This window comes from Marmota marmota, unplaced genomic scaffold, assembly GCF_001458135.2.
Source record: "Marmota marmota marmota unplaced genomic scaffold, marMar, whole genome shotgun sequence".
Taxonomy (NCBI): domain Eukaryota; kingdom Metazoa; phylum Chordata; class Mammalia; order Rodentia; family Sciuridae; genus Marmota; species Marmota marmota.
Window position 1 is genome coordinate 4,128,825 of NW_025999913.1, and position 14,301 is coordinate 4,143,125.

General features: G+C 38.7%; 1 protein-coding gene across 3 annotated transcripts in view; it reads right to left on the bottom strand.

Annotated features, from left to right (window-relative positions):
* Ssr1 (signal sequence receptor subunit 1) overlaps positions 1-14,301 on the bottom strand; it is a 38,440-nt gene that overhangs the window by 8,365 nt on the left and 15,774 nt on the right. For 2 of the 3 annotated variants that reach the window (XM_048799753.1, XM_015493982.2), the window contains one exon: positions 8,337-10,079. In XM_048799753.1, the coding sequence (XP_048655710.1) occupies positions 10,012-10,079 (68 nt within the window). In that variant the 3' untranslated portion in view covers positions 8,337-10,011. Of the gene's footprint in view, positions 1-4,377; positions 4,383-5,371; positions 5,382-8,336; positions 10,080-14,301 lie in introns of those variants that run through there. The other variant, XM_048799754.1, reaches the window with a different exon arrangement.

A 14,301-nucleotide genomic window follows, 5' to 3' on the forward strand; every position in this document is an offset into this window, starting at 1 on the left:
CTCAGCTCAGGAGCAGAGGGATAGGACCTGCTGGCCTCCTAGCAAAAAACAAGACAGGGAAATCTGCCAGGGGAAACTAACCTGCCTACGTATTTTTTTTTGGGGTTTTTCGGGGGGGGGGCTACCAGGGATTGAACTCAGGAGCACTCACCCACCGAGCCACATCCCCAGCCCTATTTTATATTTTATTTAGAGACAGGGTCTCACTGAGTTGCTTAGTGCCTTGTTTTCTGAGGCTGGCTTTGAACTCATTCATGATCCTCTTGCCTCAGCCTCTCCACCTCTGAGATTATAGGTGAGCTCCACCACATCGGCTCCTCCAAGGGTTTTCTACTAATAATCTACCTTGCCTTTCTTGAAATGTGTAAAGTGACAATACATCCAAGTTTTTAAAAGTGGCTCATTTTCTTTTTGGGCTACAGGAAAACTGCCCATAACCATTGTGATTATTATATTCATTGTCAGAGGCTCAGATAAATTTAACATTCTCATTTATTGCTTCCAATATAAAATATAAGCACATTACAAACATTTTGAAAAGGAAAGATTCACCACGCTAGCACAAAAATTGCTTTAGCATTTTGGTATATTTCTTTAATTAGGCTTCGGATTAATCCAAAATACTGTTTCAAGCACTGTAGAGAAGACAGAAAAAGGCTGCTTCTTACTGTCCTAATTTTTTTTCATTCTTCAAAGCATTTTTTTCTTTCCAGCAGAAGACCAAAAACATTACAGAGTTACAAAGACTGATTCTCCAATTTGCACAGCCTCTAATCAAAAGTTACTTTTTCTGCGAAGAACACAGTTCTACTGCTCAGAACAATTCTTGAAGGAAATCTAGGTACTATTGCCTTTCTGAGTTATCTATTATCTATGCAGAGAACTCGATCACAGCCCCTGCTCTGCGTGCTCAGAATGTTTAACTGGTCAGAATATAAAGTGGATGCAACTGGAGGCATCCAAACTCAGTATGAATGGGAGAAGCAAGGGAGTCACTTATGACCATTACCTAAAGAGTCGACAGTCCAAATGCACACGTGAAACTCATGTGGAGTCACCTTGACTGTACATCACCAGTCTTGTTTGAATGGCAAAATTTTATATGCAGAAAGTGTGCAAACCTTTTCTTATACCTTCCAAGGGGAAATTTAAATTGTAACTTCTTTGTTTAGTATTTTAGATTCCCTTTTGTGCTTCTCATCTTTAAGCCCAAGCAATAATATGTGCTGGCACTTTAGGGAACATTTCATACTGCACATGGACACTCAAGATCAGCTTTAATTACAGGATATGTATAAACAGATGCCTTTGATAGAACAGTGGAGCAGTTCAGCAGTACGTCAGATGGATGGAAATAACAAGAAGGGCACTCACTTAAGGTATAAGTTACCTTAGGTTTACCAGACTTTTCCAGATACTCAAAGAGCAGAAATATTTCTCAAGCTGTACAATAATTCTATGGATTCCTTAATTCCTACTTTCATTGACAAAACCCAAATGATACCCAATGACATTTTCTGACATAATTACCAGAAGAAACCTCACCCTGTTTTACAATAACCCTGATTAAACTATGCTGCCAGGACACATTTCAAGTATGCAAGTGCTAAAATTAAAATAGCAAATCCAAGACCTCTTCAGTGAATCAGGAAAGATAAAGGTATTTTGAACAGAGGTAAGATTTTGCCCACACTGAATAAATTTAGATTTCTTTAAAGTTCTTATTTCTTAGATTTTGAAGGGGAGAGAACTGAAATCTAATTTTAATAAACAGCAGGGCTAAAATTAGTAATCATTTATTAAATACCATATTTAGGTCTCTAGGATTCAAAGTTGGAGAAGTGGAGAGCCATGGCACCAGGTCGGACAGGGAGATTTAAGTGAACATCTGTGTTGTTTTGGGTTATAATACACTATAAGTGAAAATGTCTCACAGGTGGTTTGAATGGCATGAAATAAAGTAATTTAGAGCTAAAACATAAGGACTGAAGTAATGAGAGGATGGCCAGCTGTTCGGGGCAGAGCACCGAGCAGAAGAGCAAACCTGAGTGAGTTCCAGGCTAGGCAACAAATCACTCAGAGAAATGGGGGTTGAGATCAGGGTCCTGGAAGCGAGTATAAGTCTGGGGGTCGGTGGTCAGTGGGTGAAATGCATGAGTGGAGGGCGGGGAACTGAGAGCGAAGAAGGTTCTGGCAAGCAGGGTGCCATGAGATCTGAGAGCAGGCTTTGGGGGGCAGAAGCCGAATCAGAAGGAACTTCAAGCCTAAAAAAAAAAGAGGCCAAATATCAAAAGGAGGTATTTTGAGAAATGGGGAGAAAAAACAAGGCAGGGATGCACATGGAGACGGAGAATCCTGAAGACTCAGGAAGGTTTCCATTTCAGTGGGCACAAAGGAAAGGAGCCAGAGATGAGGGTCGGGGGAAGGAGGCTTCCGTAATGGAGAGAAAGAACCTCCTGGAACCTGTGAGGGACAGGAGCTGGTGACAATGAAGAGGAGGCTCAGCCATCAAGACTCACAGCTCTGTGCACGCTGGGAGCGTGGCCACACATCACAGTCCTTGTGTGTGGACAGGACCACGAGTGTTCACGCAGGGCTGCTCCTTGAGATGGGACTGAGGGTGCTGTCAGCCAGGTGGACGTCACTCTCCCTAGTGGTTCCTGAAACATGAGGACTTCTTGGCAGGGGCCTTGGAACACACCAGTTGTCTGCTACTCAGGTGGACTTCAACTAAGAAAACAGGACAACATCCTCCTGCTGCCATTAAAGTGGACCTCAGCCACCGTCCTGCCTGTGGACCTGGCTTTGTACGGAGCAGCAAGCAGCTACTCTAGGCCTGATGTCCCCACTGCAGCGTGCCCTCAACCTAAACAGTCAAACCTACAAGTACATCCGTATGAAAAGGTCACAGGATAAAGTATTCAACATATGACCTTACACAGCTCTGAACAAATTGCTCAGGAGATCCAGGGGATGAAAACCCATGCTCATGTGTACTTGGGGTCAACAGCTTTCTACTTTCTATCATGAATGATGGCAACAGGTCTTTACAAACTTGTCCAAAGTATTTGCAAATGTTTCTTGACTCTGGATTGTGTCAGCAGAAAAAATACAGAAAGCCTCTTGAGGTCTATGAAGCACCAAGCAAGGCCCGAGCTGCAGCTAGAATGTGGTGAGGCTACTGTGTGCCACGGCCCAGCCCAGGCCTCCTTACGCCAACCCCCGCTGAGACCGACCCCCTGTGAAGAATGAGAGCTGCAGGGCTCCTGGAGAACAAGAGGGTCCTCTAGGGGAGCTGAGAGGACACCGTGAAAATATATGAAGGAGCACAGAGCAGGTGTTGGACAGCTCACCCTGAACACTCTCCTGGCCTAAAGAATCGCTCATCGTCCTTCCCAAAGTGCCTTTAGACTGTAAGCACCTGTTTTGACAAATTTAAGGCAGGTTAACAGACCAGTATAACTTCTGGAAAAAATTTATTCGGAAATAAGACTGTCTCTGGGAGGCTCAGTCTGATATGGAAAGAAATTCTGAGATCACTTGAACACCAATAGCATCACTGGAAAATAGGCAGCCTCTTCAAACATTCTGAAAAGGAACCCACCAGACGTACAGGCTCTAACAGATTGAGTACAAAGATGCCCCTTGCCAGCCTTACTATCTGATTCATTACGAAATCTACAATGCGAGCCATGTTACACACCCATCTCACAACTTTTACCCTTTAGCCAAAAAAGAACATTAGCTTGCATACTTAGTAGAATGTACTTGTTACTACACACTGAAGTCCCCAAAGTGCCATATACTATAGCCTGACTCCTGTGCTTCATGGGGTGTTGCTTTAACACAGTACTTTACAACAATAAGAGTAATCACCCACAGCTTACCCCATACTAGGTAGTGTTTAAGTACTTGACATACAACCCTAGGAGGCAGGTACCATACGGCACCTGACACTGACATAGTTAAGTTATACAACTTGCCTATAACTAAGAGGGGAGCTGGGATCTGAATCAAGGCAGTGTAACATGAATTTGTTCATTCTTTTCTTTTATTAAACAACTAGCATTAAAGAACAAACAATTAAATAACTTTTTTTTTTTTCTCCTGATACTAGGGATTGAATCTAGAGGTACTTTGCCACTGAGCTACATCCCCAGCTCTTTTTTAAAAATTTGAGACAGGGTCTCACTAAGTTGTAAAGGCTGGCGATCCTCCTGCCTTAGCCTCCCAAGTCATTGGGATTACAGGTGTGCACCACTGTGCTGGGCTATATTCATTTAATAATACTGTACTAAGCAGGGGACTGAAGGTTAATGGAACCATACAATTTATGACATTTTAAGATATCTCAACATAAAAAAGACTACACCATACCACGATTTCAAACTCATGATGAAAACTGCCAATGACACTATTGGATTATCACCAGGAATATTTATAAGCCATTATAATCACAGGGAAGAATACAAGTGAAAACTAGCCCAGAGATTCCTGTTGTTTCTTTTAACACTTGTAATGGATTTCCACATAATTGTGAACTAGAAACTGGGGATAAAAAATATAAACAAAATATAGGGCTCAGTTTACCATCAGGGAAGATGAATCGTCAGAGGTACTCCATAAGTGTGCGTAAGGGCCAGCAGAGGTACAAACAAGACACAATTTGACTATGATTTAGAGGTGAAAGCTACACTGTGTTTTCCAGGTACAATACACTGAATTTTTTTTTAATATTCCACTGTGCCTCAGGGAAATCAATAACTGAAGAAAAAGAAACTAGAAAGAAGCCTCAAGCTGGAACCACAGATCTAGTGCTACTTGGTTGTACCACCCAAGCAGACACCCTACTTTCATCTTAATGCAGATATCTTTCAGCCCTTCACAGCTTAAAACCCAATCAACTTTTTAGACCTCTCTTGCAGAAGATGTTTTTAAAGACTACCCTTCTGTTTAGCAGGGAGGGAGGCAGTCTTTACTTTAAAGAGGTATGTCTTGTAATAAACAGGGTACTGTAACTGATTTATCATAAAAATAAAATGTCAATTTCTAATAACTATATATACATACCACAACAAATCAATTTAAAATAGTGTAGAAGACTGGGGTTTTATGGTGCTCTGGCATTGAGTGGAATGTGTACACTGCTGAACAGCAGGCAAACATTTATGTATGCATTTATGTATATTCAGTAGCAAGGTCATAGGAACTTTCTGGTTGCTCGATTCTGAAAAACAAGAATTTATTTTTTAAATTCTTTTTTTCTAATATTTATTTTTTAGTGGTAGTTGGACAAAATAACTTCATCTTATTTATTTACTTTTATGTGGTACTGAGGATCAAACCCAGGGCCTCACACGTGTTAGGCGAGCGCTCTACCGCTGAGCCACAACCCCAGCCCTGAAAAACAAATATTTTTAAGATGTCCAAATGCTTGGTTTTTATAAAATTTCCAACTTACACAAGGAATAGAGAAAGAACACTGAATTTTAGAAAAAAGACAATTCTGAAGCAATAATTGATAACTTTGAGCAGTTATTTAAATTCAGGGATCTTCACCTACAGAACAAGAACATTCTGCTTCCCTCAGTGAGCTGTGAGGGTTCAGGGATGGTAAATGACAAGGCCCAACAGAACACAGAACACAGCTGATGTCTAGTGCACGAATTCCCTTCTCTTTCTGCTTCCTTGAAAAGCATCCATACATGGTGTCCAAACCTAAGCACTCTATTTATTTGAGGTACTGGGGAGTGAGCCCAGGGGCACTCTATCACATTGCCAGACTTTTTTATTTTGGGACAGGGTCTTGCCAAGTTGCCCAGTCTGAGCTTCAACTTGTGATCTCCTAACTCAGCCTCCAAAGAAACTGGGATTATAGACATATACCACCATACCCAGCCATGCTGTGTTTTTTTCTTTTTTTTTTTTTTTAGTTGTAGATGGACATGATATCTTTACTTGTGTGACGCTGAGGATGGAACACAGTGTCCACACGTGTGACAGGAAAGCGCTCTACCACTAAGCCACAACTCCATCCCTCAAACTCTGTTCTTAAAAATGCCAAAACCTAAAACAAACAAACCCAACCAACCAAAAATTCCCAGAATATCAGGTAATATTATTTAGTACCATTAAGAATTCAAGCTTTTGTGTAATCAAAAAAGGATAAAATCATATAAATATTAGTTAGCAACATTCATACAATTCAAAGCAAAATTCAAGCAATTGTTTAGATGTCTGCAAGTCAGTTCATGTTGTTCTTTCTTCCTAAATATCCTCTGAGAGGCTGGGTGCAGTGGTGCACACACATAATCCCACCTACTTGGGAGGCTGCAGCAAGAGGATGGCAAATTAGAAGACAGCTTTGGCAATGCAGTGAGATCCTGTCTCAAAATAAAAAATAAAAAGGGCTGGAGATGTAGCTCAGGAATGGAATGCACCTGGATTCAACCCCTAGCAGCAAAAGGCAGAAAAATCCTTTAAGGGTGATGTTCTCATATACAGATCAGACTAACAGTGAAACCTAACAGTCCACTCACCCGAATAACAAGGATCTTGTTCTTCACTAAGCTGGAAATGGTAGTTCAAAGAAAATAGGATTTTATTAAGAGAAAATGTACAGACTTTAGGTCTATAGCTATGAATAATGCCATTCAAAACCATGAAAGTAACTTCAAATGTATCTAGAAATGTCCCTAAGTTTATACCAACATCTAATTTTGGAAGTAAAGACTGAAAATTCAAAGATATAGCCTATCAAAATCTTGGCAAGAGACGATGTCTTGAGTTAAAAAATTAACTCATGCCAGGTGCAATGGTGTACATCTGTAGTTCCAGCTACTCCAGAGGCCAAAGCAGGGGAACCTAGTAGTTGAGGCCAGCCTAAGTTAATATGAGACCTTGTCTCAAAAAAAATTTTTTGTTCATTATTTAAATGCACTATCCAAGCAAATCTCTCTTCATACTCAGGGTTTGGATATCTGATATCCCTGTACTGCAAAATAATAACATATGAGCCTTGCATATTATAATATCATCTACTATACCTCCAAAATAAGTCATTCAAGATTTCAATATTATATTATTTACTTCTCAACTTAGCCAAAATACAATTCTAGGCATATGTGCTACAAATACACCTTTTTTTCCTTTGGGGGCAAGGGGTACTGAGATTAAAAACAGGGCACTTAACCACTGTGCTACTTCCCAGTCCTTTTTATTTATTATTTTGAGACAGAGTCTCACCAAGTTGCCCAGGCTGGCCTTGAACTTGTGATAATTGCCGGGATAACAAGAGTGCACCACCACACCTGGCATAAATGCACTTTTAAGGCAACAGCTCTTTATTTATTTTCTTAAGGTCTAAATATACCTTTTCTGCCTCTTGAAGTCACACTTTCTAAAGCTACTTAAGATTAAAAACTTCATTAACATCATGTCAATGCTTCTTGCCTTCTGATTTCTACCATCTCCCCGTAGGCTTCTCTGAGGCCCCATTTACCTTTCCTCTCCTCAGGCAAAGCTTTGAGGACCAGCCCTAACTGCGCCTAACTTGGCTAGACCATAACTAGAATAATAAAGCTACACAACCACAGCGAGCTCTATGCTTAGTGAGCACATTCCCACACGTGGAGATGGCAAGTTTAATAGACAAGAGGCTTAAGTTCATATTACGGATTCTGAAACCAAACTGTTCATAAAGTAAATTCTGAAACCATGATTGGTATAGCAAATGAATATATTAAAACAAAGAAAACTTCATCCAAGTATTTACATTTAAAAAAGACATTTAAAAATAGGCTACTTATTAAGTGTGCTTGAACAAACCATGTGTGGAATCGAATTCCATTCATTACGGAGTTAGTTTCTGCTAAATACTTACTGATGCTATGGTAGAGCCCTGGCATCTGAGGATTTAAGAGTTTTCAACTGTTACCAATCTATAATAAAAAATAAAACGTAACAAATAATACATTCTACATTTCTGGGGCACTAATTTGAACCTCAGAAATGGAAGGGCTGGTATATAAGGCAAATTACTTCGGAGTGAGAAGGGCCCTTCGGAGTGAGAAGGGCCGGCAGCTGTAACTCTGTACGGTTTTGTATTGCCTACATATTCAGTAATACTCTCTAGAGGTCATTTAAAATTTTGTAATTACACCTTACTGCATTATGTTCTAGTAGTTTCACAAATTAGATAGTAACAAAAAATATTCTGGAAAATTTTCCTTGAGAGGAAGAACAGTTTCCTATATTACAAGTTACTTAGACCTCACAAAACTTTTCAAAATAAACTACTGAACATACATCCCAATTAAAAACTCAAACACTTCATATTAAAGGTTTAGAAAGTTTATAGTCCAGCAATGCCAATATAGATAATGCGACATCTCAGTCCCTACTTGCAAAACAATTATACAATAACTTCTAACGTCATTGGTTTTGGCTCAGATGTTTAAATACTTAAGTAACAGCTTAAAAAAGATTTGTTTGTATATTTTTTCTTTTATCATCATTTCTTTTTTTGGATGTGTGGGCATGAGAGTGTGTGTGTGTGTTGGGGGATTATACTGAAGATGATAAGAGTGAACAGAAGTCAGGAATTAAGGAGCCACTAAAATTTCATTTACTATTTGGTTATAAAAAATATGTGGGAATATGTGGCTTAAAGACGGAAAGGGGGACCAGGGGGAGGGGGGGATTTGTTCATAGAAACTTTTACTTTATCCTTTATCCAGTCTGACAATAGTGCCAAAACTTAATTTACTACATAAAATCCTACTAAAAGGATTTTATTTTCTCAATCTTTTTGTCCCTAAAGGATTTTATGAAGTCTAACTTAATTTTGGTTCTGAGGTCCTAAGTGCTTAAACTTTTGGAATTTTCCGAATTAACCCCCCCCTCCAAAAAAAGGTACATCAATAATCAAAATCCCCCAAATATTATATAACAAACAACTGTGTGACTGCTTTAAAAATTTCCAGTTCATGTTTTTGGAGATTAAGATGAGTTGGAATATATCTGTTCCTACACTTTGATCTGCTTGATCTGCAGAACAAGGCAGTTTTTCTTAAGAAAGGGTACTTTTACTAAGAAGAGCAAAATTTCCTTTTTAAAAAACCAAATAAAACAAGGGCTGGGGCTGTAGCGCAGTGGTACAGCAGTTGCTTATTAGCAAGCACAAGGCCCTGGGTGTGAATCCCGGGACCACAAAAACAAAACCAAAAAACCCAAGTGTGTGTCTAAGATCATTCCAGACCTCTTCCTCAGTTTGCACAAATGTACTATTTCCTTTTTGTTAAAAAATGGGTAGGTTTAGGATTCATATATCAATATCAGAATTTTCATGTTTCACAATTTTGTTGCTCAAGAGATACTAAAATTCCTTGAATCCATATGGGAAGTTTCCTGAAGGTATGCATTATAATAAACAACATAAAAATACCAAAAACAATTTTACTGCTAAAAAAGCAGCATCTCCTGCTTGTGCCTTTAGAATACTAATTATAAGAGGGCAACCACAACCAAAATGCTAATTTGTGCCATCAGTTGGGATTTGAGCAATTCCATGGAAGAAACAAATTATTTCTTCCCTTAAAACAGTTCAAGGCAGGGTATCTACAATTATATTGGAGGCAAATATTCATTGTATTTGGGGATAAAAATCAAAAAGTACCTAAAAGGAAGAGAGATGGCATTATACTTAGTATTCTAAAGGCATGCTTCAGGCAGTTCAACAATGATTCTGGTAAGACCAACTGCTCACATACATACACACGCACACACAGATTTTAATGGTTTAAAAAAAAAAACAACCAAAATTTGTTACTTTAGAAAAACGAATGCAGTGCATTTTTCAGCAATATCATCGCCACAGACTCTGATTGCTCAGTCCACACATAAGTAGTAGTTGCCTTCTATGGTGATATGGCTTCTCTGCACTAACTCCCATCAGGCCGAAAAACATTAGGGCAGGGTAAGTACAGACTGAATTGTTGCACAAAGGAACATTTACTCATCAGATCCCACTGATCTCTTCTGTGCCCGCTTCCTGGGCAGCCTTCTTGGTGAAGCTTTATCTGAAAAAAAAAAAAAAAAAAAAAAAAGAGAGAGAGAGAATATCTTAAGCTTGCCAGATTACTTATATTACATGCAAAAAGACAGGCAAAAGCACTTCCTTCAACTTCATCACCAGTTCAAAACACACATCCATGCAAGGATAACATCTATGGTACAATCTCTTACCTAGCTACAAGCTTTTAAAATAACCTGTAAGATAATCCTTCAAGGGTAATTCCAGTTAAAATGAAAATTTGCAACATTTTTTTTGAGGAAACAAATATCTGATATTGGTAACTATACCATTGCAGACACCATGCAGAATCCTGAATTCTACAATTTAACATGTTCATGCACAAATAAACTCTTAAAAATAGTATAAGAAGTATGGTATGTCTAGCTCAAAAAATACTTGCTGGCTCCTAATGAATTTTTAAAATTTACAGCTGGGTGCAGTGGAGCACACCTGTAATCCCAGTGGCTCGGGAGGCTGCAACAGGAGGATCACGAGTTCAAAGCCAGCTTCAGCAATGGTGAGGCACTAAGCAACACAGTGAGACCCTGTCTCTAAATAAAATACAAAATAGGGCTGGGGATGTCACTGAGTTCCTGGGTTCAATCCTCGGTACCAAAAAAATTAAATTTATAAATGCAGTCCTGCAGTTTACATAATTTTTGGCAACTATACAAATTTATCTGGAATGAGCCATCAGATAAAAGGAAATTAGTATTCAATGTAAAGCCATTCCATGCGCATAAGCATACTTTTAAAAATCTCTTCCTTTATTTCTTATACTAGATTCTTAGTAGCATTTATTTAAGAGAAAATAAACATGTTTTGAGTACTTCTATTTTGAGTCAGTAAGAAAAATCATCTAGAATTTTCTTTTTTTAAATTTTTTTAATTTTTGTAGTTGTAGATGGACAGAATGCTTTATTTTATTTGTTTATTTTTATGTGGTGCTGAGGTTTGAACCCAGGGCCTCAACACATGCCAAGCAAGTGCTCTAGTATTTTTTAAAAATACTGGTGGTAGAAATTTCTTTTAAAAAAAGAAAGACTAGACATACCTTCTGTTAGTCTTTCATTTTCTTTTGATCCACTGGGGACTGAACCTACAGGTGCTCTATCACTGAGCTAAATCCCACTGTCTTTATTTGGAGACAGAGTCTAAGTTGCCTATGCTGGCCTCATATGTGATCCTCCTGCCTGAGCCTCCCAAGGAGTTGGAACTACTGGTGTGTATCAATGACTCGTGCCCTAGATGCTCAAGGCCCCGGGTTTTGATCCACAGCATTAAGCAAAAAACAAAAGTTAAATTACATAAGGCTACATTCTCAAAAGTTTCTGATTAAGGTTTCCCTATGTAGATTTAAAATACAATTATTAAGCAAAAATCCCATACTTTATGAAAATTAGCTAACCTGTCACTTTATAGTTTAAAAAAAACAAAACAAAAAACTTTGGGGAAGAAGCACCCTAACCCAAAACAAAATTTTATCAGGAAAAACTTGCTTAGTATTGGGTTCGAATTACTTCCAAGTCTCTTACACTGTGATAAGAGGAGAGTTCCCTCACCTCTCAGGCTCTTGAACCCTGAGGTGTCAGACTGCTCCTCTGCAAAGCTAAGCCCTCAAAGCTTAGGGTGCCTCTTACTTCCAAACATATGCTCTGTTCCACGTTCTTCACAATTTTCTCTTGGTTTTCTTTGTTCTGTCCTCAAGTATATAAAGTTCATGTCCCAACTTTGAAAGAAATAGCTGTTTTTCCTAAGCTATCTGCAATTTGGCTCAAGTCCTTTACTCTAAAACCATCTTCTACCATAGTGGCTCTCAAAGTATGGTCCAGCACAGCACCATCAAGATCACCTGAGAACTTAGATGCTCAGATTCTTGGGTCTCACCCTATACCTGCTCAATTAGAAACTCTAGGGATGGGAGACCCAACAATCTGTGCTGAACAAGCCCTCCTGGTTATTCCAAGGAATGCTTGTGTTTGAGAGTCAGGGCTCTAAAGAATTAAGCAAAAGAGGAAGGAAAAAAAATTCAAGTACAAAATCAAATAAAAATATTGGTTAAAATTGAGTTGAGGGGCTGGGGTTGTAGTTCAGTGGTAGAGCGCTTGCCTCCCATGTGTGAGGCACTGGGTTTGATTCTCAGCACCACATAAAAATAAATAAAGATATTATGTCCATCTACAGCTAAAAAAGAAAAAAACCTGGAGTTGAAAATAAAAATATTGGGGCTGGGGATGTGGCTCAAGCGGTAGCGCGCTTGCCTGGCATGCGTGTGGCCTGGGTTCGATCCTCAGCACCACATACAAATAAAGATGTTGTGTCCACTGAAAACTAAAAAATAAATATTAAAAAATTTTCTAAAAAAAAAAGAAAGAAAAGAAAAGAAAAATATTGGTTAAAACTGAGTTGAAAATATCTGTATGAATACATGATTTTTAAAAGATTTTCATCTGAAACAAGAAACCCAAAATTAATGACATCCCAGCATTTTAGTTTCTAGTATCATTCAGGGGTTTTTGAAGACACAACCAGCTCTATATCTTGAGCAGAAAATGCACAGAATAAATTTGGATTTCCATGGGGACCAGTAGGTAACCAGTCATTTGAAGGTCAAAAGGTTAAGACTGACAGCAATTTAAAAGGGATCCCAAGAGCTAAAATCTAAGAATTTCAGTTTAAGTACGTGCTGACTGAAACATACTAATTTCACGAAAATCCAAGTTTATATACAGTAATTTTTTTAAAAAAGAAAATGAGGAAAACTTCCTGTCACCATTTACCCTATCTTTACCAATGGAAATTGGTGACTACAGTTCCAGCTGATGAAAGTGCTACTTTATAAAAGTTTGGCAATTAGTTAAAATAGAAGAAATTACAATTGAAAATCATCAATTCTACCTCTTGTGACACATCTTATGAATTATAAACGGGTAGTAAGCAGTTTAGAGAACTGCACATCTCTGTGATGTCAAAATACACCCCACAGGTAACTTCCAGCCTGCAGAAGAAAAGCCTCATCTCTTTGAGAAAGATCCTGAGGCTGGCACCCAGAGCTTATGCTCATTTTAACATCACTCATAGTGGGGCAATCAGATGTTGTACTGCTTCATGAGATGCAGGAAGAATTGCTTATGGGATAAAAATGAGGAAGCTAACCAAACTTAACAGACTTAGCTACCAGTTTCAACAAGTGTTAGCTAAAAGATGCTTGGAGAAAACTATGAGACAACTCTAGAAGGAAGGACTTTTCAGAGCCTCTTAACTCAGTATGAACCGGCAGCACCGAATTGCTGGGGGCTTGTCAGGCACAGGAAAGCTGAGGCCCCACCCAAGAGTTACTGAGTGAGTCCAAGCCTGCCGCAAGACTTCCCAGGGATATGTACACACTGTCCGGAGAAGCACTTTTGGCACAACAACAAAAAGCTGTAAAGGATTATTTGAATTAAACGAAGAAATCTTAACACAAACTGGCATTATATGAAATAAAATGGTTACTTCCTAAAAAGTGATGGTATTTTATCAGACACAGTGACATGCGCCTACAGCCCAGCTATTCAGGAAGTAGTGACAGGAAGATCACTTTAGTTCAAGAATTCAAGGCCACCCTGGGCAATATAATAAGACTCTATCTCAAAAAAGTAAATAATTTTAGTGACCTTAAAGCCAACCATCTTTTGAGTACTTGGGAAACACGTGAATGATACAAACCTATTTTGCCTACTTCCTATTATACAAGATTACATTTTGCTTCACAGGGCAATAATTCTTGGCTTTTAAGTTCATGGATTATGTTTAGGAGAAAGGTACAATGAAACCAACTCCCCAATCTATTTATAACATAAGGGTGGGGGGGTGGCTTCATAACCATTTCTATGACTTTAACAGTTTTTCGTTTTCCCCCCCAGTGCTAGACATAGAACCCAGGGCCTTGTACATGCAAGGCAAGTGTTCTACCACTAAGCTGCCCTGGCTGGCCTTTAATTTGCGATCCTCTTGCCTCAGCCTTCCAAATAACTGGGATTACAGGCATGCACCACCATACCCAACAACTTAAGTTTTTAATTATAACTTTTATTGTTTTAAAAAGAAGATAGTTAATTCTGCAGAAGACATTTAGAATTAATTGTTTATGGATAATGTGTATTTTAAACATAAAGACTTCATAAGTAAATCCAATAAACTATAAATAGGCTATGGTCTCTACTTCAAGCTACATACTGAGTGTC